Here is a 27,174-nt window from a genome sequence, read left to right on the forward strand (position 1 = left end):
GGTTTACATGAGTCATTTAACAGACTCTCTTATCCAGAGACACGACAGTGGTGAGTCATTTAACAGACTCTCTTATCCAGAGACACTACAGCAGTGAGTCATTTAACAGACTCTCTTATCCAGAGACACGACAGTGGTGAGTCATTTAACAGACTCTCTTATCCAGAGACACTACAGCAGTGAGTCATTTAACAGACTCTCTTATCCAGAGACACGACAGTGGTGAGACATTTAACAGACTCTCTTATCCAGAGACACTACAGCAGTGAGTCATTTAACAGACTCTCTTATCCAGAGACACTACAGTAGTGAGTCATTTAACAGACTCTCTTATCCAGAGACACTACAGCAGTGAGTCATTTAACAGACTCTCTTATCCAGAGACACTACAGTAGTGAGTCATTTAACAGACTCTCTTATCCAGAGACACTACAGTAGTGAGTCATTTAACAGACTCTCTTATCCAGAGACACTACAGTAGTGAGTCATTTAGCAGACTCTCTTATCCAGAGACACTACAGTAGTGAGTCATTTAACAGACTCTCTTATCCAGAGACACTACAGTAGTGAGTCATTTAACAGACTCTCTTATCCAGAGACACTACAGTAGTGAGTCATTTAGCAGACTCTCTTATCCAGAGACACTACAGTAGTGAGTCATTTAACAGACTCTCTTATCCAGAGCCACTACAGTAGTGAGTCATTTAACAGACTCTCTTATCCAGAGCCTCTACAGTAGTGAGTCATTTAACAGACTCTCTTATCCAGAGACACTACAGTAGTGAGTCATTTAACAGACTCTCTTATCCAGAGACACGACAGTGGTGAGTCATTTAACAGACTCTCTTATCCAGAGACACTACAGTAAATGAAATGAAATCAAATGAAATCAAATTTATTTGTCACATACACATGGTTAGCAGATGTTAATGCGAGTGTAGCGAAATGCTTGTGCTTCTAGTTCCAACAATGCAGTAATAACGAACAAGTAATCTAACTAACAATTCCAAAAAAAACTACTGTCTTATACACAGTGTAAGGGGATAAAGAATATGTACATAAGGATATATGAATGAGTGATGGTACAGAGCAGCATAGGCAAGATACAGTAGATGATATCGAGTACAGTATATACATATGAGATGAGTATGTAAACCAAGTGGCATAGTTAAAGTGGCTAGTGATACATGTATTACATAAGGATGCAGTCGATGATATAGAGTACAGTATCTACGTATGCATATGAGATGAATAATGTAGGGTAAGTAACATTATATAAGGTAGCATTGTTTAAAGTGGCTAGTGATATATTTACATCATTTCCCATCAATTCCCATGATTAAAGTGGCTGGAGTAGAGTCAGTGGCATTGACAGTGTGTTGGCAGTAGCCACTCAATGTTAGTGGTGGCTGTTTAACAGTCTGATGGCCTTGAGATAGAAGCTGTTTTTCAGTCTCTCGGTCCCAGCTTTGATGCACCTGTACTGACCTCGCCTTCTGGATGACAGCGGGGTGAACAGGCAGTGGCTCGGGTGGTTGATGTCCTTGATGATCTTTATGGCCTTCCTGTAGCATCGGGTGGTGTAGGTGTCCTGGAGGGCAGGTAGTTTGCCCCCGGTGATGCGTTGTGCAGACCTCACTACCCTCTGGAGAGCCTTACGGTTGAGGGCGGTGCAGTTGCCATACCAGGCGGTGATACAGCCCGCCAGGATGCTCTCGATTGTGCATCTGTAGAAGTTTGTGAGTGCTTTTGGTGACAAGCCGAATTTCTTCAGCCTCCTGAGGTTGAAGAGGCGCTGCTGAGCCTTCTTCACGATGCTGTCTGTGTGAGTGGACCAATTCAGTTTGTCTGTGATGTGTATGCCGAGGAACTTAAAACTTGCTACCCTCTCCACTACTGTTCCATCGATGTGGATGGGGGGGTGTTCCCTCTGCTGTTTCCTGAAGTCCACAATCATCTCCTTAGTTTTGTTGACGTTGAGTGTAGTGAGTCATTTAACAGACTCTCTTATCCAGAGCCTCTACAGTAGTGAGTCATTTAGTAGACTCTCTTATCCAGAGACACGACAGTGGTGAGTCATTTAACAGACTCTCTTATCCAGAGACACGACAGTGGTGAGTCATTTAACAGACTCTCTTATCCAGAGACACTACAGCAGTGAGTCATTTAACAGACTCTCTTATCCAGAGACACTACAGCAGTGAGTCATTTAACAGACTCTCTTATCCAGAGACACGACAGTGGTGAGTCATTTAACAGACTCTCTTATCCAGAGACACTACAGCAGTGAGTCATTTAACAGACTCTCTTATCCAGAGACACTACAGTAGTGAGTCATTTAACAGACTCTCTTATCCAGAGACACTACAGTAGTGAGTCATTTAACAGACTCTCTTATCCAGAGACACGACAGTGGTGAGTCATTTAACAGACTCTCTTATCCAGAGACACTACAGTAGTGAGTCATTTAACAGACTCTCTTATCCAGAGACACTACAGTAGTGAGTCATTTAACAGACTCTCTTATCCAGAGACACGACAGTGGTGAGTCATTTAACAGACTCTCTTATCCAGAGACACGACAGTGGTGAGTCATTTAACAGACTCTCTTATCCAGAGACACTACAGCAGTGAGTCATTTAACAGACTCTCTTATCCAGAGACACTACAGTAGTGAGTCATTTAACAGACTCTCTTATCCAGAGCCTCTACAGTAGTGAGTCATTTAGTAGACTCTCTTATCCAGAGACACGACAGTGGTGAGTCATTTAACAGACTCTCTTATCCAGAGACACTACAGTAGTGAGTCATTTAGCAGACTCTCTTATCCAGAGACACTACAGTAGTGAGTCATTTAACAGACTCTCTTATCCAGAGCCACTACAGTAGTGAGTCATTTAGTAGACTCTTATCCAGAGCCACTTACAGTAGTGAGTCATTTAGCAGACTCTCTTATCCAGAGCCTCTACAGTAGTGAGTCATTTAGCAGACTCTCTTATCCAGAGACACTACAGTAGTGAGTCATTTAGTAGACTCTCTTATCCAGAGCCACTACAGTAGTGAGTCATTTAGTAGACTCTCTTATCCAGAGCCACTACAGTAGTGAGTCATTAAGGAGACTCTCTGATCCAGAGCGACTGTAGTAGTGAGTCATTTAGCCTTGCTCAAGAGCACATTTTTTCAACTAGTTGGCTCGGGAAAACGAACAAGCAACATTTTGGTGACTGGCTCAACGATCTTAAACGCTAGGCTACCTGTTCTGTTCTGAGATGGGTTCATTTTACCAGACTCATTTCATGAAACATGTTATAGGATTTAATAAACCGGGTGGTTCGAGCCCTGAATTCTGATTGGCTGAAATCCGTGGTATATCAGCCCATATACCATACTGGGTATATTCCTGCTCATTACTTTGGTAACCAGTTTATATCAACAATAAGGCACCTCTGGGGTTTGTGGTACATGGCCAATATACCACGGCTAAGGGCTGTGTCCAGGCACTCCGCGTTGTGTCGTGCAGAAGAACGGCCCTTAGCCATGGTATATTCGCCATATACCACACCCCCTCTGGCCTTATTGTTTAATTATAATCACATTTGATTGATTGATTAAGTACGGATTTCTAAGGTGGGTCTGTACGCCAACACCTATAGATTGATCGACTGATTGATTGACCAATTCATGTTTTGTTTCTCTAAGGTGGGTCCGTATGCCAACACTACTCGGTATACCTATGAATACGATGCTGATGGGCAGCTCCAGGTAGTGTCTGTCAACGACAAGCCACTGTGGCGCTACAGCTACGACCTGAACGGCAACCTTCACCTGCTGAGCCCCGGGAACAGCGCCCGCCTCACGCCACTACGTTATGACCTCCGAGATCGCATCACCAGGCTGGGAGACGTCCAGTATCGCATGGACGAGGACGGCTTTCTGAAGCAGAGAGGGAACGAATTCTTTGAGTACAGCTCGCCTGGACTCCTGGTTAAGGTAAGATGGTAACAACACTCCATCACAGTTGATGCTTCATAAAACCACACATAGGACACACACACAGTGGACACTTTCAAAAACAGCTCAAAACTCTTCCTGCTAGCCGATGCTCTGTCTTGAATATGTTCCTGCTAGCCGATGCTCTGTCTTGAATATGTTCCTGCTAGCCGATGCTCTGTCTTGAATATGTTCCTGCTAGCCGATGCTCTGTCTTGTATATGTTCCTGCTAGCCGATGCTCTGTCTTGAATATGTTCCTGCTAGCCGATGCTCTGTCTTGAATATGTTCCTGCTAGCCGATGCTCTGTCTTGAATATGTTCCTGCTAGCCGATGCTCTGTCTTGAATATGTTCCTGCTAGCCGATGCTCTGTCTTGAATATGTTCCTGCTAGCCGATGCTCTGTCTTGAATATGTTCCTGCTAGCCGATGCTCTGTCTTGAATATGTTCCTGCTAGCCGATGCTCTGTCTTGAATATGTTCCTGCTAGCCGATGCTCTGTCTTGAATATGTTCCTGCTAGCCGATGCTCTGTCTTTGAATATGTTCCTGCTAGCCGATGCTCTGTCTTGAATATGTTCCTGCTAGCCGATGCTCTGTCTTGAATATGTTCCTGCTAGCCGATGCTCTGTCTTTGAATATGTTCCTGCTAGCCAATGCTCTGTCTTGAATATGTTCCTGCTAGCCGATGCTCTGTGGGATGTGTTCTGTTCCCTATGGTCTTCTGATTCCTTTTATTCACACTTTGATTTTGATGTACTTTTAACATAAGGTAAATCATTTTAACATAAGGTAAATCATTTTAACGTAAGGTAAATCATTTTAACATAAGGTGTCCTCAAGTGTGGTATAAAAGGTGTTGATCAAATATAGTAAAACATTTTTCTTGTTTTATTGATTGATATGTTTCTTGTCAAGGTCTACAACCGGGTGAGCGGCTGGAGTATCCGCTACCGGTACGATGGTCTGGGTCGGAGGGTCTCATCTAGGTCCAGTCTCGGGAGCCACCTCCAGTTCTTCTATGCTGACCTGTCCAGTCCCACCCGGGTCACTCACATGTACAACCACACCAGCTCAGAGATCTCTTCCCTCTACTACGACCTGCAAGGACACCTGTTCTCCATGGAGCTCAGTAGTGGGGATGAGTTTTATGTAGCGTGTGATACAATCGGCACGCCGCAGGCCGTCTTCAGGTGATTATGGGTGGGGGAGCAAATCTTAACTTCGTCAAAATGTCAGTGAGAGAATAAGTTCACTTTTGGCTCAGTAGAAATTAATTAAATGAACTAATATTGTTTTATCTCAGTCGTATTAATGTCAATGTCTCTATTTTCTCAAACTTGAAATAAAGTACAAATAAAGTATAAAAATATGTATATATATATAAAATAAAATATGAATATGTATATAAAATAAAATATGTATATGTATATATATATTCTTTGTGAAGAATCAACAACAAGTGGGACACAATCATAAAGTGGAACGACATTTATTGGATATTTCAAACTTTTTTAACAAATCAAAAACTGAAAAATTGGGCGTGCAAAATTATTCAGCCCCCTTTACTTTCAGTGCAGCAAACTCTCTCCAGAAGTTCAGTGAGGATCTCTGAATGATCCAATGTTGACCTAAATGACTAATGATGATAAATACAATCCACCTGTGTGTAATCAAGTCTCCGTATAAATGCACCTGCACTGTGATAGTCTCAGAGGTCCGTTAAAAGCGCAGAGAGCATCATGAAGAACAAGGAACACACCAGGCAGGTCCGAGATACTGTTGTGAAGAAGTTTAAAGCCGGATTTGGATACAAAAGATTTCCCAAGCTTTAAACATCCCAAGGAGCACTGTGCAAGCGATAATATTGAAATGGAAGGAGTATCAGACCACTGCAAATCTACCAAGACCTGGCCGTCCCTCTAAACTTTCAGCTCATACAAGGAGAAGACTGATCAGAGATGCAGCCAAGAGGCCCATGATCACTCTGGATGAACTGCAGAGATCTACAGCTGAGGTGGGAGACTCTGTCCATAGGACAACAATCAGTCGTATATTGCACAAATCTGGCCTTTATGGAAGAGTGGCAAGAAGAAAGCCATTTGTTAAAGATATCCATAAAAAGTGTTGTTTAAAGTTTGCCACAAGCCACCTGGGAGACACACCAAACATGTGGAAGAAGGTGCTCTGGTCAGATGAAACCAAAATTGAACTTTTTGGCAACAATGCAAAACGTTATGTTTGGCGTAAAAGCAACACAGCTCATCACCCTGAACACACCATCCCCACTGTCAAACATGGTGGTGGCAGGATCATGGTTTGGGCCTGCTTTTCTTCAGCAGGGACAGGGAAGATGGTTAAAATTGATGGGAAGATGGATGGAGCCAAATACAGGACCATTCTGGAAGAAAACCTGATGGAGTCTGCAAAAGACCTGAGACCGGGACGGAGATTTGTCTTCCAACAAGACAATGATCCAAAACATAAAGCAAAATCTACAATGGAATGGTTCAAAAATAAACATATCCAGGTGTTAGAATGGCCAAGTCAAAGTCCAGACCTGAATCCAATCGAGAATCTGTGGAAAGAACTGAAAACTGCTGTTCACAAATGCTCTCCATCCAACCTCACTGAGCTCGAGCTGTTTTGCAAGGAGGAATGGGAAAAAATGTCAGTCTCTCGATGTGCAAAACTGATAGAGACATACCCCAAGCGACTTAAAGCTGTAATCGCAGCAAAAGGTGGCGCTACAAAGTATTAACTTAAGGGGGCTGAATAATTTTGTACGCCCAATTTTTCAGTTTTTGATTTGTTAAAAAAGTTTGAAATATCCAATAAATGTCGTTCCACTTCATGATTGTTGTTGATTCTACACGAAAAAATACAGTTTTATATCTTTATGTTTGAAGCCTGAAATGTGGCAAAAGGTCGCAAAGTTCAAGGGGGCCGAATACTTTCGCAAGGCACTGTATACCGTACCAGTCAGAAGTTTGGACACACTTTATTTTTACTATTTTCTATATTGTAGAATAATAGTGAAGACATCACAAATATGAAATAACACATATGGTATCATATAGTAACCAAAAAAGTGTTAAAGAAATCAAAATATATTTTATATTTGTGATTCTTCAAAGTAGCCACCCTTTGCCTTGATGACAGCTTTGCACACTCTTGGCATTCTCTCGACCAGCTTCACCTGGAATGCTTTTCCAACCGTCTTGAAGGAGTTCCCACATATACTGAGCACTTGTTGGCTGCTTGTCCTTCACTCTGCGGTCCAACGTCTTTTGGATGGGGCGTTAAACGGCTGTCCTGACTCTCTGTGGTCACTAAAGAGCCCATCTTATCGTAAGAGTAGGCGTGTTAACCCCGGTGTCCTGGCTAAATTCCCAATCTGACCCTCAATCACGGTCACATAATCATCCCCAACTTCCAATTGGCTATTTCATCCCCCTCCTCTCCCCAGTAACTATTCCCAAGGTCGTTGCTGTAAATGAGAATGTGTTCTCAGTCAACTTACCTGGTAAAATAAGGGTTAAATATAAAATTATAAAACTCATCCCAAACCATCTCAGTTGGGTTGAGGTCTGGGGTGATTGTGGAGGCCAGGTCATCTGATATAGCACTCCATCACTCTCCTTCTTGGCAGCACTCCATCACTCTCCTTCTTGGCAGCACTCCATCACTCTCCTTCTTGGTCAAATAGCCCTTACACAGCCTGGAGGTGTGTTTTGGGTTATTGTCCTCTTGAAAAACAATAGTCCCACTAAGTGTAAACCAGATGGGATGGTGTATCACTGCAGAATGCTGTTGTAGCCATGCTGGTTAAGTGTGCCTTCAATTCTAAATATATCACAGAGAGAGTCACCAGCAAAGCACCCCAACACCATCACACCTCCTCCTCCATGCTTCATGGTGGAAACCACATATCTACTCTTTGTCTCACAAAGACACGGAGTTTGGAACCAAAAGTCTCAAATTTTGACTCATCAGACCAAAGGACAGATTTCCACCAGTTTAAAGTCCATTGCTCGGGTTTCTTGGCCCAAGCAAGTCTCTTCTTATTATTGGTGTCCTTTAGTAGTGGTTTCTTTGCAGCAATTCGACCATGAAGGACTGATTCTCGCAGTCTCCTCTGAACAGTTGATGTTGAGATGTGTCTCTTACTTGAACTCTGTGAAGCATTCATTTGGGCTGCAATTTCTGAGGCTGATAACTCTAATCAACTTATCCTTTGCAGCAGAGGTAACTCTGGGTCTTTCTTTTTTGTGTCAGTCCTCATGAGAGCCAGTTTCATCATAGCGCTTGACGGTTTTTGCGACTGCACTTGAAGAAACGTTCAAAGTTCTTGAAATTTTCCAGATTGACTGACCTTCATGTCTTAAAGTAATGATGTGCTGTCATTTCTCTTTGCTTATTGGAGCTGAACTTGAGAAAATGTCAAGAGTGTGCAAAGCTGTCATCAAGGCAAAGGGTGGCTACTTTGAAGGATTTGTTTAAAAACATTTTTTGTTACTACATGATTCCATATGTGTTATTACATAGATTTGTTGTTTCCACTATTAGTCTACAATGTAGAAAATAGTAAAAATAAAGATAAACCCTTGAGTGGGTGTGTCCAAACGTTTGACTGGTTCGGAATATATTACATGATTCCTTAATTGTCGTACGGAAGTGTTTTTGTTTCTTGATTTATACAGTGACGTAATTTGTCCGAAATGATTGCTGCTCTTGAAATAACATCCTTTGAATGGAGGAACAGGGGTACAGAGTGTCATTAAGGAAGTACCCCCTTGGACTCATTTTGGTGTTCTTTATTTCAGTGGCTCTGGCCTGATGATCAAGCAGATCCTCCACACTGCTTTCGGGGAGGTGTACCTGGACTCCAACCCAAGCTTCCACCTCATCCTGGGGTACCAGGGGGGTCTGTATGAGCCCCTGAGTCGCCTGGTACACATGGGCCGGAGGGACTATGATACCATGGCCGGGCGATGGACCACACCGGACCATGAGGTGTGGAGCAGGCTGAACGCCAACAACATAGTCCCTTTCAATCTGTACATGTTCAAGAACAACAACCCTCTCAGCAACAGCCTGGAGACCAAGTGTTACATGACAGGTCAGTCTGGGGAGGGAGGGAGGGAGGGAGGGAGGGAGGGAGGGAGGGAGGGAGGGAGGGAGGGAGGGAGGGAGGGAGGGAGGGAGGGAAGAATTATTGTGTATATATTGGCAGAGAAATGGATATGGAATGAATGAGAGAATGAGAGAGAGAAAGCAGTCACCATGCTGCAACTGTTCTGGTTTACAGTAAGACAACTGTCCTGGTCTACAGTAAGACTACTGTCCTGGTCTACAGTAAGACTACTGTTCTGGTCTACAGTAAGACTACTGTTCTGGTCTACAGTAAGACTACTGTTCTGGTCTACAATAAGACTACTGTTCTGGTCTACAATAAGACTACTGTTCTGGTCTACAGTAAGACTACTGTTCTGGTCTACAATAAGACTACTGTTCTGGTCTACAGTAAGACTACTGTTCTGGTCTACAGTAAGACTACTGTTCTGGTCTACAGTAAGACTACTGTTCTGGTGTATAGTAAGACTACTGTTCTGGTCTACAGTAAGACTACTGTTCTGGTCTACAATGAGACTACTGTTATGGTCTACAGTAAGACTACTGTTCTGGTCTACAGTAAGACTACTGTTCTGGTTTACAGTAAGATAATTGTTCTGGTCTACAGTAAGATAATTGTTCTGGTTTACAGTAAGACAACTGTTCTGGTTTACAGTAATATAACTTTTCTGGTTTACAGTAAGAGAACTGTTCTGGTTTACAGTAAGATAACTGTTCTGGTCTATAGTAAGACTACTGTTCTGGTTTACAGTAAGATAATTGTTCTGGTTTACAGTAAGATAACTGTTCTGGTCTACAGTAAGACTACTGTTCTGGTTTGCAGTAAGATAATTGTTCTGGTTTACAGTAAGCCTGTTTTGATGGGGTTGTTTGGACTGTCTGTCTGTATGTAAGGACATTGGCCCGTATTGATAACGCTTGTCAGAGTTGGAGGTCCCCCTGTTAATTCCATTATCGTTTCATTATGATCTGAAAGACTAAACTGATCCTCGATCAGCACACTACTTTGAGACACTGTGAATATGGGCCATTGCGTGGCTGACCAAACTGATCCTAGAGGTCTGCACAACGCATCACCGGGGGCAAACTACCTGCCCACCTACAGGAAAGCCAAAAAGATCATCAAGGACAACAACCACCCGAGCCACTGCCTGTTCACCCTGCTATCATCCAGAAGGCGAGGTCAGTACAGGTGCATCAAAGCTGGGACCGAGAGACTGAAAAACAGCTTCTATCTCAAGGCCATCAGACTGTTAACCAGCCACCACTAACATTGAGTGGCTGCTGCCAACACACTGACTCAACTCTCTGTCTCAAGGCCATCAGACTGTTAAACAGCCATCACTAACATTGAGTGGCTGCTGCCAACACACTGACTCAACTCTCTATCTCAAGGCCATCAGACTGTTAAACAGCCATCACTAACATTGAGTGGCTGCTGCCAACACACTGACTCAACTCTCTGTCTCAAGGCCATCAGACTGTTAAACAGCCACCACTAACATTGAGTGGCTGCTGCCAACACACTGACTCAACTCTCTGTCTCAAGGCCATCAGACTGTTAAACAGCCATCACTAACATTGAGTGGCTGCTGCCAACACACTGACTCAACTCTCTGTCTCAAGGCCATCAGACTGTTAAACAGCCATCACTAACATTGAGTGGCTGCTGCCAACATACTGCCTCAACTCTCTGTCTCCAAGCCATCAGACTGTTAAACAGCCATCACTAACATTGAGTGGCTGCTGCCAACATACTGACTCAACTCTCTGTCTCAAGGCCATCAGACTGTTAAACAGCCACCACTAACATTGAGTGGCTGCTGCCAACACACTGACTCAACTCTCTGTCTCAAGGCCATCAGACTGTTAAACAGCCATCACTAACATTGAGTGGCTGCTGCCAACACACTGACTCAACTCTCTGTCTCAAGGCCATCAGACTGTTAAACAGCCATCACTAACATTGAGTGGCTGCTGCCAACATACTGCCTCAACTCTCTGTCTCCAAGCCATCAGACTGTTAAACAGCCATCACTAACATTGAGTGGCTGCTGCCAACATACTGACTCAACTCTCTGTCTCAAGGCCATCAGACTGTTAAACAGCCACCACTAACATTGAGTGGCTGCTGCCAACATACTGCCTCAACTCTCTGTCTCCAAGCCATCAGACTGTTAAACAGCCATCACTAACATTGAGTGGCTGCTGCCAACATACTGACTCAACTCTCTGTCTCAAGGCCATCAGACTGTTAAACAGCCACCACTAACATTGAGTGGCTGCTGCCAACATACTGACTCAACTCTCTGTCTCAAGGCCATCAGACTGTTAAACAGCCATCACTAACATTGAGTGGCTGCTGCCAACATACTGACTCAACTCTCTGTCTCAAGGCCATCAGACTGTTAAACAGCCATCACTAACATTGAGTGGCTGCTGCCAACATACTGCCTCAACTCTCTGTCTCCAAGCCATCAGACTGTTAAACAGCCATCACTAACATTGAGTGGCTGCTGCCAACATACTGACTCAACTCTCTGTCTCAAGGCCATCAGACTGTTAAACAGCCATCACTAACATTGAGTGGCTGCTGCCAACATACTGCCTCAACTCTCTGTCTCCAAGCCATCAGACTGTTAAACAGCCATCACTAACATTGAGTGGCTGCTGCCAACATACTGCCTCAACTCTCTGTCTCCAAGCCATCAGACTGTTAAACAGCCATCACTAACATTGAGTGGCTGCTGCCAACATACTGACTCAACTCTCTGTCTCAAGGCCATCAGACTGTTAAACAGCCACCACTAACATTGAGTGGCTGCTGCCAACATACTGCCTCAACTCTCTGTCTCCAAGCCATCAGACTGTTAAACAGCCATCACTAACATTGAGTGGCTGCTGCCAACATACTGACTCAACTCTCTGTCTCAAGGCCATCAGACTGTTAAACAGCCACCACTAACATTGAGTGGCTGCTGCCAACATACTGACTCAACTCTCTGTCTCAAGGCCATCAGACTGTTAAACAGCCATCACTAACATTGAGTGGCTGCTGCCAACATACTGACTCAACTCTCTGTCTCAAGGCCATCAGACTGTTAAACAGCCATCACTAACATTGAGTGGCTGCTGCCAACATACTGCCTCAACTCTCTGTCTCCAAGCCATCAGACTGTTAAACAGCCATCACTAACATTGAGTGGCTGCTGCCAACATACTGACTCAACTCTCTGTCTCAAGGCCATCAGACTGTTAAACAGCCATCACTAACATTGAGTGGCTGCTGCCAACATACTGCCTCAACTCTCTGTCTCAAGGCCATCAGACTGTTAAACAGCCATCACTAACATTGAGTGGCTGCTGCCAACATACTGCCTCAACTCTCTGTCTCAAGGCCATCAGACTGTTAAACAGCCATCACTAACATTGAGTGGCTGCTGCCAACATACTGCCTCAACTCTAGCCACTTTAATAATAAGAAATTGGAAGTAATAAATACATCACTAGTCACTTTAAACAATACCACTTTATATAATGTTTACATACCCTACATTACTCATCTCATATGTTATACTGTACTCTATACCATCTACTGCATCTTGCCTATGCCGTTCTGTACCATCACTCATTCATATATCTTTATGTACATATCCTTTATCCCCTTACACTGTGTATAAGACAGTAGTTGTGGAATTGTTAGGTTAGATTACTCGTTGGTTATTACTGCATTGTCGGAACTAGAAGCACAAGCATTTCGCTACACTCGCATTAACATCTGCTAACCATGTGTATGTGACAAATAAACTTGGATTTGATTTGATTGTGTGGCTGACTAAACTGATCCAGGATCAGCACACTACTGCTGTCTGTAGTACCCAGGCTGCTACTAGACAGAGATAGGTTAGGCTAGGCACTGTACTTCTTCAAGAAGCAATGGGTATGTATATCATTCATTTAATCAATATCACAGAGTAGACGTTTCAACAGATCTCAGATCAGTTCTATGGCCCTCCACTAGACTGAAGGAGCATGTCAGAGACTTTTCCACAGATCTCAGATCAGCTCTAGGGCCCTCCACTAGACTGAAGGAGCATGTCAGAGACCTTTCAACAGATCTCAGTTCAGCTCTATGGCCCTCCATTAGACTGAAGGAGCATGTCAGAGACGTTTCAACAGATCTCAGTTCAGCTCTAGGGCCCTCCATTAGACTGAAGGAGGAATGCTAAGTAGCCTGTTAGATATAACCACAGTGATTTTTTTCCTGTTAGATAACACGTGCGTCCCAAAATGGCACCTTATTCCCTACATAATGTACTGGTCAAAAGTAGTGCACTATATAGTGAACAGGGTTCCATTTGGAACGGAGCCTTCACTCCCTCACCAGAGAGGTTTCTCGGGCTGTATTGTGATTGATGGCGCTGACATTTCCATTCCATTCAGCTGATTACCTGGGTCCTTTCATTGTCTTCAAACCCCAAAAAAATCCTTATTTAAAACAGCTCTGTCAGGTGCCACAATGCAGCCGTGAATAACTGAAGAGGTGCCTAAACGTGGAAGCCAGAGAACAACTCTACTGCCCATAACGAATAGAGCTATTGGAGGGGGTTGACATAACAAATGACTCAATATCTACTCTGCTTCAGTCCCACTTTTATGCTCTTTCTGGGGATGTGATTTAAAGCTCTTTCTGGGGATGTGATTTAAAGCTCTTTCTGGGGATGTGATTTAAAGCTCTTTCTGGGGATGTGATTTAAAGCTCTTTCTGGGGATGTGATTTAAAGCTCTTCTGGGGATGTGATTTAAAGCTCTTCTGGGGATGTGATTTAAAGCTCTTTCTGGGGATGTGATTTAAAGCTCTTTCGGGGATGTGATTTAAAGCTCTTTCTGGGGATGTGATTTAAAGCCCATTGTTGTAACGGCGTTCTTCGTTTGTAGAAAGAGAGTCGGACCGAAATGCAGCGTGGTGGTTACTCATGTCTTTAATGAAGAAAAGTGACGATACATGAACTATAATAAATACAAAACAACAAACGGAACGTGAAACCTAATTACAGCCTATCTGGTGAACACTACACAGAGACAGGAACAATCACCCACCAACCTAATACAGCCTATCTGGTGAAACTACACAGAGACAGGAACAATCACCCACCAACCTAATACAGCCTATCTGGTGAACACTACACAGAGACAGGAACAATCACCCACCAACCTAATACAGCCTATCTGGTGAACACTACACAGAGACAGGAACAATCACCCACCAACCTAATACAGCCTATCTGGTGAACACTACACAGAGACAGGAACAATCACCCACCAACCTAATACAGCCTATCTGGTGAACACTACACAGAGACAGGAACAATCACCCACCAACCTAATACAGCCTATCTGGTGAACACTACACAGAGACAGGAACAATCACCCACCAACCTAATACAGCCTATCTGGTGAACACTACACAGAGACAGGAACAATCACCCACCAACCTAATACAGCCTATCTGGTGAACACTACACAGAGACAGGAACAATCACCCACCAACCTAATACAGCCTATCTGGTGAACACTACACAGAGGCGGCAGCATAGCCTAGTGGTTAGAGCCTAGTGGTTAGAGCGTTGGACTAGTAACCGGAAGGTTGCGAGTTCAATCCCCTGAGCTGACAAGGTACAAATCTGTCGTTCTGCCCCTGAACAGGGCAGTTAACCCACTGTTCCTAGGCCGTCATTGAAAATAAGAATGTGTTCTTAACTGACTTGCCTGGTTAAATAAAGGTAAAATAAAAAATAAATAAATAAAAAGAGACAGGAACAATCACCCACGAAAGACAAAGTGAAACTCAGGCTACCTAAATACGGTTCCCAATCAGAGGCAACAAGAAACACCTGACTCTGATTGAGAACCGCCTCAGGCAGCCCAAACCTAACTAGACACACCCCTAATCATAGCAATCCCAATCCTATAAAACCCCAATGCGAAACACAACACGTAAACCCATGTCACACCCTGGCCTGACCAAAATATATAACGAAAACACAAAACACTAAGACCAAGGCGTGACAATTGTCACCTTATTAAGCCATGTAAGAAAAACACAGTTTGGTGGAAAAGCTACTATAAATAAAGCACCTGTGTAGACCAGGTGAATGTTTAATGATGTTTATGACAGGCTCTCTCTGAGAGGTGTCACCTGTGTAGACCAGGTGAATGTTTAATGATGTTTATGACAGGCTCTCTCTGAGAGGTGTCACCTGTGTAGACCAGGTGAATGTTTAATGATGTTTATGACAGGCTCTCTCTGAGAGGTGTCACCTGTGTAGACCAGGTGAATGTTTAATGATGTTTATGACAGGCTCTCTCTGAGAGGTGTCACCTGTGTAGACCAGGTGAATGTTTAATGATGTTTATGACAGGCTCTCTCTGAGAGGTGTCACCTGTGTAGACCAGGTGAATGTTTAATGATGTTTATGACAGGCTCTCTCTGAGAGGTGTCACCTGTGTAGACCAGGTGAATGTTTAATGATGTTTATGACAGGCTCTCTCTGAGAGGTGTCACCTGTGTAGACCAGGTGAATGTTTAATGATGTTTATGACAGGCTCTCTCTGAGAGGTGTCACCTGTGTAGACCAGGTGAATGTTTAATGATGTTTATGACAGGCTCTCTCTGAGAGGTGTCACCTGTGTAGACCAGGTGAATGTTTAATGATGTTTATGACAGGCTCTCTCTGAGAGGTGTCACCTGTGTAGACCAGGTGAATGTTTAATGATGTTTATGACAGGCTCTCTCTGAGAGTCTACAATACATTGTGGTATGTGTGTATGATAATGATAAGCCTGTACTGTGTATTTGAAATGTATTTTTCTCATCCCTTTTTCCCCAGATGTCAACAGTTGGCTGGTGACGTTTGGCTTCCAGCTGTACAACGTTATACCAGGCTACCGTAAACCCTCTACTGATACCATGGAGCCATCCTACGAGCTAGTCAGAACACAGATCAACGCTCAGGAGTGGGACAGCACTAAGGTAATATGACACAGTCTACACTACTGTACTGGACACTCAGTCATCCATCCCTCCAATCCTCACTCATATCTCTGTCGCTCCCATCAATCCCTCCATCCCGCCATCAATCCCTCCATCCAACCATCAATCCCTCCATCCAACCATCAATCCATCCCTCCATCCAGCCATCAATCCATCCCTCCATCCAGCCATCAATCCCTCCATCCCTCCATCCAGCCATCAATCCCTCCATCCCTCCATCCAACCATCAATCCATCCCTCCATCCATCCATCCATCCATCAATCCATCCGTCCATCCATCCATCAATCCATCCCTCCATCCATCCATCAATCCATCCCTCCAGCCATCAATCCATCCCTCCATCCATCCATCAATCCATCCCTCCAGCCATCAATCCATCCCTCCATCCATCCATCAATCCATCCCTCCATCCAGCCATCAATCCATCCCTCCATCCAGCTATCAATCCATCCCTCCATCCAGCCATCAATTGTCGTGGAAATATTCAGTCAATAATAGTTCTGAAATCCCGGAGCCTGTGAGTTCAAATAGACTGTATTACAATGTAACACAAGCCGAGCTGGTTCATGAAGTAACTCCCTTTCCAGCCCTTATACAGGATTCATCCTTACATCACGCACATAGTAACCCCTCTTTATGTTAATGATTAACCCCCTCTGGCATTTAGCCACCGTTATCTTTTAGCCTTGCACTCATTTCAGTTTGGTTTCACATTAGGGCATAAAAACACTAGAGCCATAGCAATGGTACAAAAATAACCAGACACGTTCACTCCCCAGACAGGGGCATATCTAATGGTGTCTAATGACCCAGATACACTTATAGAGTACACTCATCCTGCTGACTGCTACGAAATGTATAATGGGCACATATGTACTGGATAATTCCCAATACAATCCATCCCTCCATCTAGCCATCAATCCCTCCATCCCTCCATCCAGCCATTAATCCATCCCTCTATTCAGCCATCAATCCATCCCTCCATTCAGCCATCAATCCCTCCATCCATCCCTCCATCCAGGGATCAATCCATCCAACCATCAATCCATCCCTCTAGCCATCAATCCATCCCTCCAGCCATCAATCCATCCCTCAATCTCTCCATCAATCCATCCCTCCATCTCTCCATCAATCCATCCCTCCATTCTCCATCAATCCATCCCTCCATCTCTCCATCCCTCCATTCTCCATCAATCCATCCCTCCATCTCTCCATCCCTCCATCCCCGCTCATCATCATACCTCTGCCTCTGTCTTTCCTATCAGATAGTAACCAACCTGTTAGCAGAGTTCCAGACTCCCTAAGGAGCTACCCAGTTATCAGACCAGATCATGGCCCAGTGGCCCCTCTGTCTGGGGTATGGGGACCTAGTCCAGCCCCTCAGCCCGGAGATGGGGGAAACAGACAGTGAGAAACAGAGTCATGCCTAAACGCCTCTGGTAATTGTCCTGGCTGCCATTAGAGAGATTCATTGTTTCTTCTCCTCCACCACCAAGAGACCATTGATTTCATCTCTGCCTTACATCTTCCCTCACAGCCAGGCAGAGAGTAGACAGACAAGGCATGCTCTGGTTCCCTCGTTGATCAGCCCTTCATATCGCCTGCTGCCTCGGAGTCCAGTGTGAATAATTAAACAGGTTGTTGTTGTCTTGGACGGCTGTAGTTACAGCTGGATCGAACAGCCACCCAGGCAGCCACACATTAGGCTCTCAGCCGATCCCTAGACAGAGTGTCACTCAGCGTCCCAGCCTTTTACCGTAAAATGATAAGCTTTCATAGCTGTTTAGTCAATAAGAAAGAATAGGTCCTTATAAAAGGCCATTATAATGACCATAATGCTGAGGACAGCTGGGTGTAATAAGGAAGAGTGATAAGAACAATGTGTTCTAAATGGAACACTATTCCCTATGTAGTGCACTACTTTAGACCAGGGCACCCTATTCCCTATGTAGTGCACTACTTTAGACCAGGGCACCCTATTCCCTATGTAGTGCACTACTTTAGACCAGGAACTATCAGATCAAACCCAGCTTGACCTGGTCTGAGTCCAGGCCTCAGGATGGCAGTACAGTCCTTTCATCCCAATTGGGACCCTATAACCTATACAGTACAGTCCTTTCATCCCAAATGGGACCCTATAACCTATACAGTGCCCCGGTTCGAATGGGACCCTATAACCTATACAGTACAGTCCTTTTATCCCTGGTTCGAATGGGGTGCCATTTGGGACGTAAATAGAAGCAGAATAGAGAGTATAGAGAACAGCTTTTCAAACCATTTGACCTCTACTGTTAACCTCTATGGTTGACCTCTATGGTTGACCTCTACTGTTGACCTCTATGGTTGACCTCTACGGTTGACCTCTACGGTCTTCCTCTACGGTCTTCCTCTACGGTTGACTTCTACTGTTGACCTCTACTGTTGACCTCTACGGTTGACCTCTACGGTTGACCTCTACTGTTACTCCTGGGCTGTTACAATACAAATGGGAAGTGAGGTCATGGCCTGTGATAGTAAGCAGCTAGCCTGCTTATACATGGAAATTAGCTTTACACACATCCAGGTTCAGGACAGAAAGGTGAACGAACCAGCCCTGTGTATCTAACCCTATTCCCTATATAGAGCCCTCTGGGCCCGGTGTCTCTAACCCTATTCCCTACAGTATATAGAGCCCTCTGGGCCCTGTGTCTCTAACCCTATTCCTTACATAGAGCCCTCTGTGCCCGGTGTCCCTAACCCTATTCCCTACAGTATATAGAGCCCTCTGGGCCCTGTGTCTCTAACCCTATTCCTTATATAGAGCCCTCTGGGCCCTGTGTCTTTAACCCTATTCCCCATATAGAGCCCTCTGGGCCCTGTGTCTCTAACCCTATTCACTATTTAGAGCCCGCTGGTACCTGTGTCCCTAACCCTATTCCCTACAGTATATAGAGCCCTCTGGGCCCTGTGTCTCTAACCCTATTCCTTACATAGAGCCCTCTGTGCCCTGTGTCTCTATTCATATTCCCAACAGTATATAGAGCCCTCTGGGCCCTGTGTCTCTAACCCTATTCCCTACAGTATATAGAGCCCTGTGGGCCCCTGTGTCCCTAACCCTATTCCTTATATAGAGCCCTCTGGGCCCTGTGTCCCTAACCCTATTCCCTGTATAGAGCCCTCTGGGCCCTGTGTCCCTAACCCTATTCCCTACAGTATATAGAGCCCTCTGGGCCCTGTGTCTCTAACCCTATTCCTTATATAGAGCCCTCTGGGCCCTGTGTCCCTAACCCTATTCCCTGTATAGAGCCCTCTGGGCCCTGTGTCTCTAACCCTATTCCCTACAGAATATAGAGCCCTCTGGGCCCTGTGTCCCTAACCCTATTCCCTGTATAGAGCCCTCTGGGCCCTGTGTCTCTAACCCTATTCCCTACAGAATATAGAGCCCTCTGGGCCCTGTGTCTCTAACCCTATTGCCTGTATAGAGCCCTCTGGGCCCTGTGTCTCTAACCCTATTCACTATTTAGAGCCCTCTGGGCCCTGTGTCCCTAACCCTATTCCCTACAGTATATAGAGCCCTCTGGGCCCTGTGTCCCTAACCCTATTCCCTACAGTATATAGAGCCCTCTGGGCCCTGTGTCTCTAACCCTATTCCTTACATAGAGCCCTCTGTGCCCTGTGTCTCTAACCCTATTCCCTGTATAGAGCCCTCTGGGCCCTGTGTCCCTAACCCTATTCCCTACAGTATATAGAGCCCTCTGGGCCCTGTGTCTCTAACCCTATTCCTTATATAGAGCCCTCTGGGCCCTGTGTCCCTAACCCTATTCCCTGTATAGAGCCCTCTGGGCCCTGTGTCTCTAACCCTATTCCCTACAGAATATAGAGCCCTCTGGGCCCTGTGTCCCTAACCCTATTCCCTGTATAGAGCCCTCTGGGCCATGTGTCTCTAACCCTATTCCCTACAGAGTATAGAGCCCTCTGGGCCCTGTGTCTCTAACCCTATTGCCTGTATAGAGCCCTCTGGGCCCTGTGTCTCTAACCCTATTCACTATTTAGAGCCCTCTGGGCCCTGTGTCCCTAACCCTATTCCCTACAGTATATAGAGCCCTCTGGGCCCTGTGTCCCTAACCCTATTCCCTACAGTATATAGAGCCCTCTGGGCCCTGTGTCTCTAACCCTATTCACTATTTAGAGCCCGCTGGTACCTGTGTCCCTAACCCTATTCCCTACAGTATATAGAGCCCTCTGGGCCCTGTGTCCCTAACCCTATTCCCAAACAGTATATAGAGCCCTCTGGGCCCTGTGTCTTTAACCCTATTCACTATATAGAGCCCTCTGGGCCCTGTGTCTCTAACCCTATTCCCCATATAGAGCCCTCTGGGCCCTGTGTCTCTAACCCTATTCACTATTTAGAGCCCGCTGGTACCTGTGTCCCTAACCCTATTCCCTACAGTATATAGAGCCCTCTGGGCCCTGTGTCCCTAACCCTATTCCCTACAGTATATAGAGCCCTCTGGGCCCTGTGTCCCTAACCCTATTCCCTACAGTACATAGAGCCCTCTGTGCCCTGTGTCTCTATTCATATTCCCAACAGTATATAGAGCCCTCTGGGCCCTGTGTCCTTAACCCTATTCCCTACAGAATATAGAGCCCTGTGGGCCCCTGTGTCCCTAACCCTATTCCTTATATAGAGCCCTCTGGGCCCTGTGTCCCTAACCCTATTCCCTGTATAGAGCCCTCTGGGCCCTGTGTCCCTAACCCTATTCCCTACAGTATATAGAGCCCTCTGGGCCCTGTGTCTCTAACCCTATTCCTTATATAGAGCCCTCTGGGCCCTGTGTCCCTAACCCTATTCCCTGTATAGAGCCCTCTGGGCCCTGTGTCTCTAACCCTATTCCCTACAGAATATAGAGCCCTCTGGGCCCTGTGTCCCTAACCCTATTCCCTGTATAGAGCCCTCTGGGCCCTGTGTCTCTAACCATATTCCCTACAGAATATAGAGCCCTCTGGGCCCTGTATCAGTCCACCAAATAGGGAATACTCAGCCATGTGGGATGCAGCCCAGGTGCTACTCAGTACCTTGATACCTTGAGGTATTCCCGTGTGCTATGACCAATTCGCTACCATCCAGTAATATTGACATAGCTACAGTGATGGGTGTCCTGTAGGATACATTTTTCCTATCTGGGCCTCCTCCCCCGAGAATAATGTGTGTGTGTGTGTGTGCATTTGTGTGCACTCATGCCCAAATCTCCATGGGACTCTCCTCTCCTGTGTGCGTCTCCATATTGTTTCCCCCATGGGGAGCCTCTGAACCCAGCCCCCAGTGGTTCCTCCTTCAAGGCTGCCAGAACAGACATACAGAATCACCCTTCCAAGCATTTCCATTTCAAATAGTGTATATTTTCAATATATATACAGAACCAGTCAAATGTTTGGATCCACCTTCTCATTCCAGGGGTTTTCTTTATTTTTACTGTCTTCTACATTGTAGAATAATAGTTAAAACATCAAAACTATGAAATAACACATATGGAATCATGTAGTAACCAAACAAGTGTTAAACAAATCAACTTATATTTTATATTTGAGGTTCTTCAAAGTAGCCACCCTTTTCCTTGATGACAGCTTTGCACACTCTTGACAAGGAGGCCTACAAACCTGACTCAGTTACACCAGCTCTGTTGGGAGGAATGGGCCAAAATTCACCCAACTTGTGGAAGGCTACCCAAAATGTTTTACCCAAGTTAAACAATTTAAATGCATTGCTACCGAATACTAATTGAGTGTACTGTATGTAAACCTCTGACCCACTGGGAATGTGATGAAAGAAATATATGCTGAAATAAATCACTCTCTCTACTATTATTCTGACATTTCACATTCTTAAAAAATAGAGTTCCTGATTCTGATTTTTACTAGGATTAAATGTCAGGAAATGTGAAAAATTGAGTTTAAATGTATTTGGCTAAAGTGTATGTAAACTTCTGACTTCAACTGTATCTTCTATATAATAGTATATATAGTCGATATAATAGTATTTATCTTCTATATAATTGTATATAAAGTCTATATAATAGTATGTATCTTCAATATAATAGTTTATATCGTCTATATAATAGTATATATAGTCTATATAATAGTATATCTAGTCTATATATTAGTATATATAGTCTATATAATAGTATATATAGTCTATATAATAGTATATATAGTATATATAATAGTATATATAATAGTATATATAATAGTATATATAGTCTATATAATAGTATATCTAGTCTATATATTAGTATATATAGTCTATATAATAGTATATATAGTCTATATAATAGTATATATAGTATATATAATAGTATATATAATAGTATATATAATAGTATATATAATAGTATATATAGTCTATATAATAGTATATATAGTCTATATAATAGTATATATAGTATATATAATAGTATATATAATAGTATATATAATAGTATATATAATCTATATAATAGTATATATAGTCTATATAATAGTATATATAGTCTATATAATAGTATATATAATAGTATATATAGTATATATAGTCTATAATAGTATATATAGTCTATATAATAGTATATATAATAGTATATATAGTCTATAATAGTATATATAATAGTATATATAGTCTATAATAGTATATATAATAGTATATATAGTCTATAATAGTATATATAATAGTATATATAGTCTATAATAGTATATATAGTCTATAATAGTATATATAGTCTATATAATAGTATATATAGTCTATATAATAGTATATATAATAGTATATATAGTCTATAATAGTATATATAATAGTATATATAGTCTATAATAGTATATATAGTCTATATAATAGTATATATAATAATATATATAATAGTCTATATAATAGTATATATAGTCTATAATAGTATATATAATAGTATATATAATAGTATATATAATAGTATATATAATAGTATATATAATAATATATATAATAGTATATATAATAGTATATATAATAGTATATATAGTCTATATAATAGTATATATAGTATATATAGTCTATATAATAGTATATATAGTATATATAGTCTATATAATAGTATATATAATAATATATATAATAGTATATATAGTCTATATAATAGTATATATAGTATATATAGTCTATATAATAGTATATATAGTATATATAGTCTATATAATAGTATATATAATAATATATATAATAGTATATATAATAGTATATATAGTCTATAATAGTATATATAATAGTATATATAATAGTATATATAATAGTATATATAATAGTATATATAATAATATATATAATAGTATATATAGTCTATATAATAGTATATATAGTCTATATAATAGTATATATAGTCTATAATAGTATATATAATAGTATATATAATAGTATATATAATAGTATATATAATAGTATATATAATAATATATATAATAGTATATATAATAGTATATATAATAGTATATATAGTCTATATAATAGTATATATAGTCTATAATAGTATATATAATAGTATATATAGTCTATAATAGTATATATAGTCTATATAATAGTATATAGTCTATATAATAGTATATAATAATATATATAATAGTATATATAGTCTATAATAGTATATATAATAGTATATATAATAGTATATATAATAGTATATATAATAATATATATAATAGTATATATAATAGTATATATAATAGTATATATAATAGTATATATAGTCTATAATAGTATATATAATAGTATATATAATAGTATATATAATAGTATATATAATAGTATATATAATAGTATATATAATAATATATATAATAGTATATATAATAATATATATAGTCTATAATAGTATATATAATAGTATATATAGTCTATAATAGTATATATAGTATATATAATAGTATATATAATAGTATATATAATAGTATATATAATAATATATAATAGTATATATAATAATATATATAATAGTATATATAATAGTATATATAGTATATATAATAGTATGTATCTTCTTCTTCCTCTTCGTTATTAAGGAATAAGTGCATACAGTTTGTAGGAGAGGATATATTTACAAACACATTTCAGAGGTGGAAAACTGATGTGTGATGAACCTCACAAACAAGCTGCGGCTGTTTACCTGTCTACTGTCTGCAAGTCATTGTCCTCCAAAAGCCAGGTAGCTAGCTATCAACAACCATTATCCATCCCTTTTGGTGAAACCACATAATGCTTTGAATTGCCCAGCATCACAAATTATTGTGATTTGTGAATGTCACCATGGGGTTTGGGTTATTGGTTAAATCTGAGAGAGAGCTCACTGATCACGACTGTTACCTGGATCATTCCATGAAAATACTACCTTTCGATATTTTAAGTGTCCACAAATATTGAGTTTTAAATGCCTGGTATATTAAATGAAGTGCCCTTTAATTTGGACCACTTTGAATGAATAAAAGCTTGTTAAACTTCAGACATGTCCCTCTGTTGTCCTTCTGTGACTTCTGGAAATATTTTCACCCACTTAACCCCCAACGTTTTCTCCTAGTTTTCACCATCTTTGTAAAGCCATAGTTATTTTGTTGCTTTGACAAAGTCATTCTGTATACTTCCGGCCCTTCTTTGGACACTGTGTTAACAACCCTCCAGGCAAGCTTCAATGCCATACAACTCTCCTTCCGTGGCCTCCAATTGCTCTTAAATACAAGTAAAACTAAATGCATGCTCTTCAACCGATCGCTACCTGCACCTACCCGCCTGTCCAACATCACTACTCTGGACGGCTCTGACTTAGAATACGTGGACAACTACAAATACTTAGGTGTCTGGTTAGACTGTAAACTCTCCTTCCAGACCCATATCAAACATCTCCAATCCAAAGTTAAATCTAGAATTGGCTTCCTATTTCGCAACAAAGCATCCTTCACTCATGCTGCCAAACATACCCTTGTAAAACTGACCATCCTACCAATCCTCGACTTTGGCGATGTCATTTACAAAATAGCCTCCAATACCCTACTCAACAAATTGGATGCAGTCTATCACAGTGCAATCCGTTTTATCACCAAAGCCCCATATACTACCCACCATTGCGACCTGTACGCTCTCGTTGGCTGGCCCTCGCTTCATACTCGTCGCCAAACCCACTGGCTCCATGTCATCTACAAGACCCTGCTAGGTAAAGTCCCCCCTTATCTCAGCTCGCTGGTCACCATAGCATCTCCCACCTGTAGCACACGCTCCAGCAGGTATATCTCTCTAGTCACCCCCAAAACCAATTCTTTCTTTGGCCGCCTCTCCTTCCAGTTCTCTGCTGCCAATGACTGGAACGAACTACAAAAATCTCTGAAACTGGAAACACTTATCTCCCTCACTAGCTTTAAGCACCAACTGTCAGAGCAGCTCACAGATTACTGCACCTGTACATAGCCCACCTATAATTTAGCCCAAACAACTACCTCTTTCCCAACTGTATTTAATTTTAATTAATTTATTTATTTTGCTCCTTTGCACCCCATTATTTTTTATTTCTACTTTGCACATTCTTCCATTGCAAAACTACCATTCCAGTATTTTACTTGCTATATTGTATTTACTTTGCCATCATGGCCTTTTTTGCCTTTACCTCCCTTCTCACCTCATTTGCTCACATTGTATATAGACTTGTTTATACTGCATTATTGACTGTATGTTTGTTTTTACTCCATGTGTAACTCTGTGTCGTTTTATCTGTCGAACTGCTTTGCTTTATCTTGGCCAGGTCGCAATTGTAAATGAGAACTTGTTCTCAACTTGCCTACCTGGTTAAATAAAGGTGTTCTCAACTAGCCTACCTGGTTAAATAAAGGTGTTCTCAACTAGCCTACCTGGTTAAATAAAGGTGTTCTCAACTAGCCTACCTGGTTAAATAAAGGTGTTCTCAACTAGCCTACCTGGTTAAATAAAGGTGTTCTCAACTAGCCCTACCTGGTTAAATAAAGGTGTTCTCAACTAGCCTACCTGGTTAAATAAAGGTGTTCTCAACTAGCCTACCTGGTTAAATAAAGGTAAAATAAATAAATAAAAAATAAAAAAATTCCAGCAGGTAGCCTAGTGGTTAGAGCAGGTAGCCTAGTGGTTAGAGCAGGTAGCCTAGTGGTTAGAGCAGGTAGCCTAGTGGTTAGAGCAGGTAGCCTAGTAGTTAGAGCAGGTAGCCTAGTGGTTAGAGCAGGTAGCCTAGTAGTTAGAGCAGGTAGGCTAGTGGTTAGAGCAGGTAGCCTAGTGGTTAGAGCAGGTAGCCTAGTGGTTAGAGCAGGTAGCCTAGTGGTTAGAGCAGGTAGCCTAGTGGTTAGAGCAGGTAGCCCAGTGGTTAGAGCCTAGTGGTTAGAGGCAGGTAGCCTAGTAGTTAGAGCAGGTAGCCTAGTGGTTAGAGCAGGTAGCCCAGTGGTTAGAGCAGGTAGCCTAGTAGTTAGAGCAGGTAGCCTAGTGGTTAGAGCAGGTAGCCTAGTAGTTAGAGCAGGTAGCCTAGTGGTTAGAGCAGGTAGCCTAGTGGTTAGAGCAGGTAGCCTAGTGGTTAGAGCAGGTAGCCTAGTAGTTAGAGCAGGTAGCCTAGTGGTTAGAGCAGGTAGCCTAGTGGTTAGAGCAGGTAGCCTAGTAGTTAGAGCAGGTAGCCTAGTGGTTAGAGCAGGTAGCCTAGTGGTTAGAGCAGGTAGCCTAGTGGTTAGAGCAGGTAGCCTAGTAGTTAGAGCAGGTAGCCTAGTGGTTAGAGCAGGTAGCCTAGTAGTTAGAGCAGGTAGGCTAGTGGTTAGAGCAGGTAGCCTAGTGGTTAGAGCAGGTAGCCTAGTGGTTAGAGCAGGTAGCCTAGTGGTTAGAGCAGGTAGCCTAGTGGTTAGAGCAGGTAGCCCAGTGGTTAGAGCCTAGTGGTTAGAGGCAGGTAGCCTAGTAGTTAGAGCAGGTAGCCTAGTGGTTAGAGCAGGTAGCCCAGTGGTTAGAGCAGGTAGCCTAGTAGTTAGAG

The 27,174-nt window shown here is 42.3% G+C and overlaps 1 protein-coding gene across 1 annotated transcript in view; it reads left to right on the forward strand.

Moving 5' to 3' along the window:
* The window catches only part of tenm4 (teneurin transmembrane protein 4), a 598,174-nt gene that overhangs the window by 549,496 nt on the left and 21,504 nt on the right, over positions 1-27,174 (forward strand). The window contains 4 exon segments of the mRNA XM_031791303.1: positions 3,700-3,990; positions 4,908-5,182; positions 8,816-9,111; positions 16,016-16,158. Of these exon segments, the coding sequence (XP_031647163.1) occupies positions 3,700-3,990; positions 4,908-5,182; positions 8,816-9,111; positions 16,016-16,158 (1,005 nt within the window).

The sequence above is a fragment of the Oncorhynchus kisutch genome, linkage group LG15 (genome assembly GCF_002021735.2).
Source record: "Oncorhynchus kisutch isolate 150728-3 linkage group LG15, Okis_V2, whole genome shotgun sequence".
NCBI lineage: Eukaryota > Metazoa > Chordata > Actinopteri > Salmoniformes > Salmonidae > Oncorhynchus > Oncorhynchus kisutch.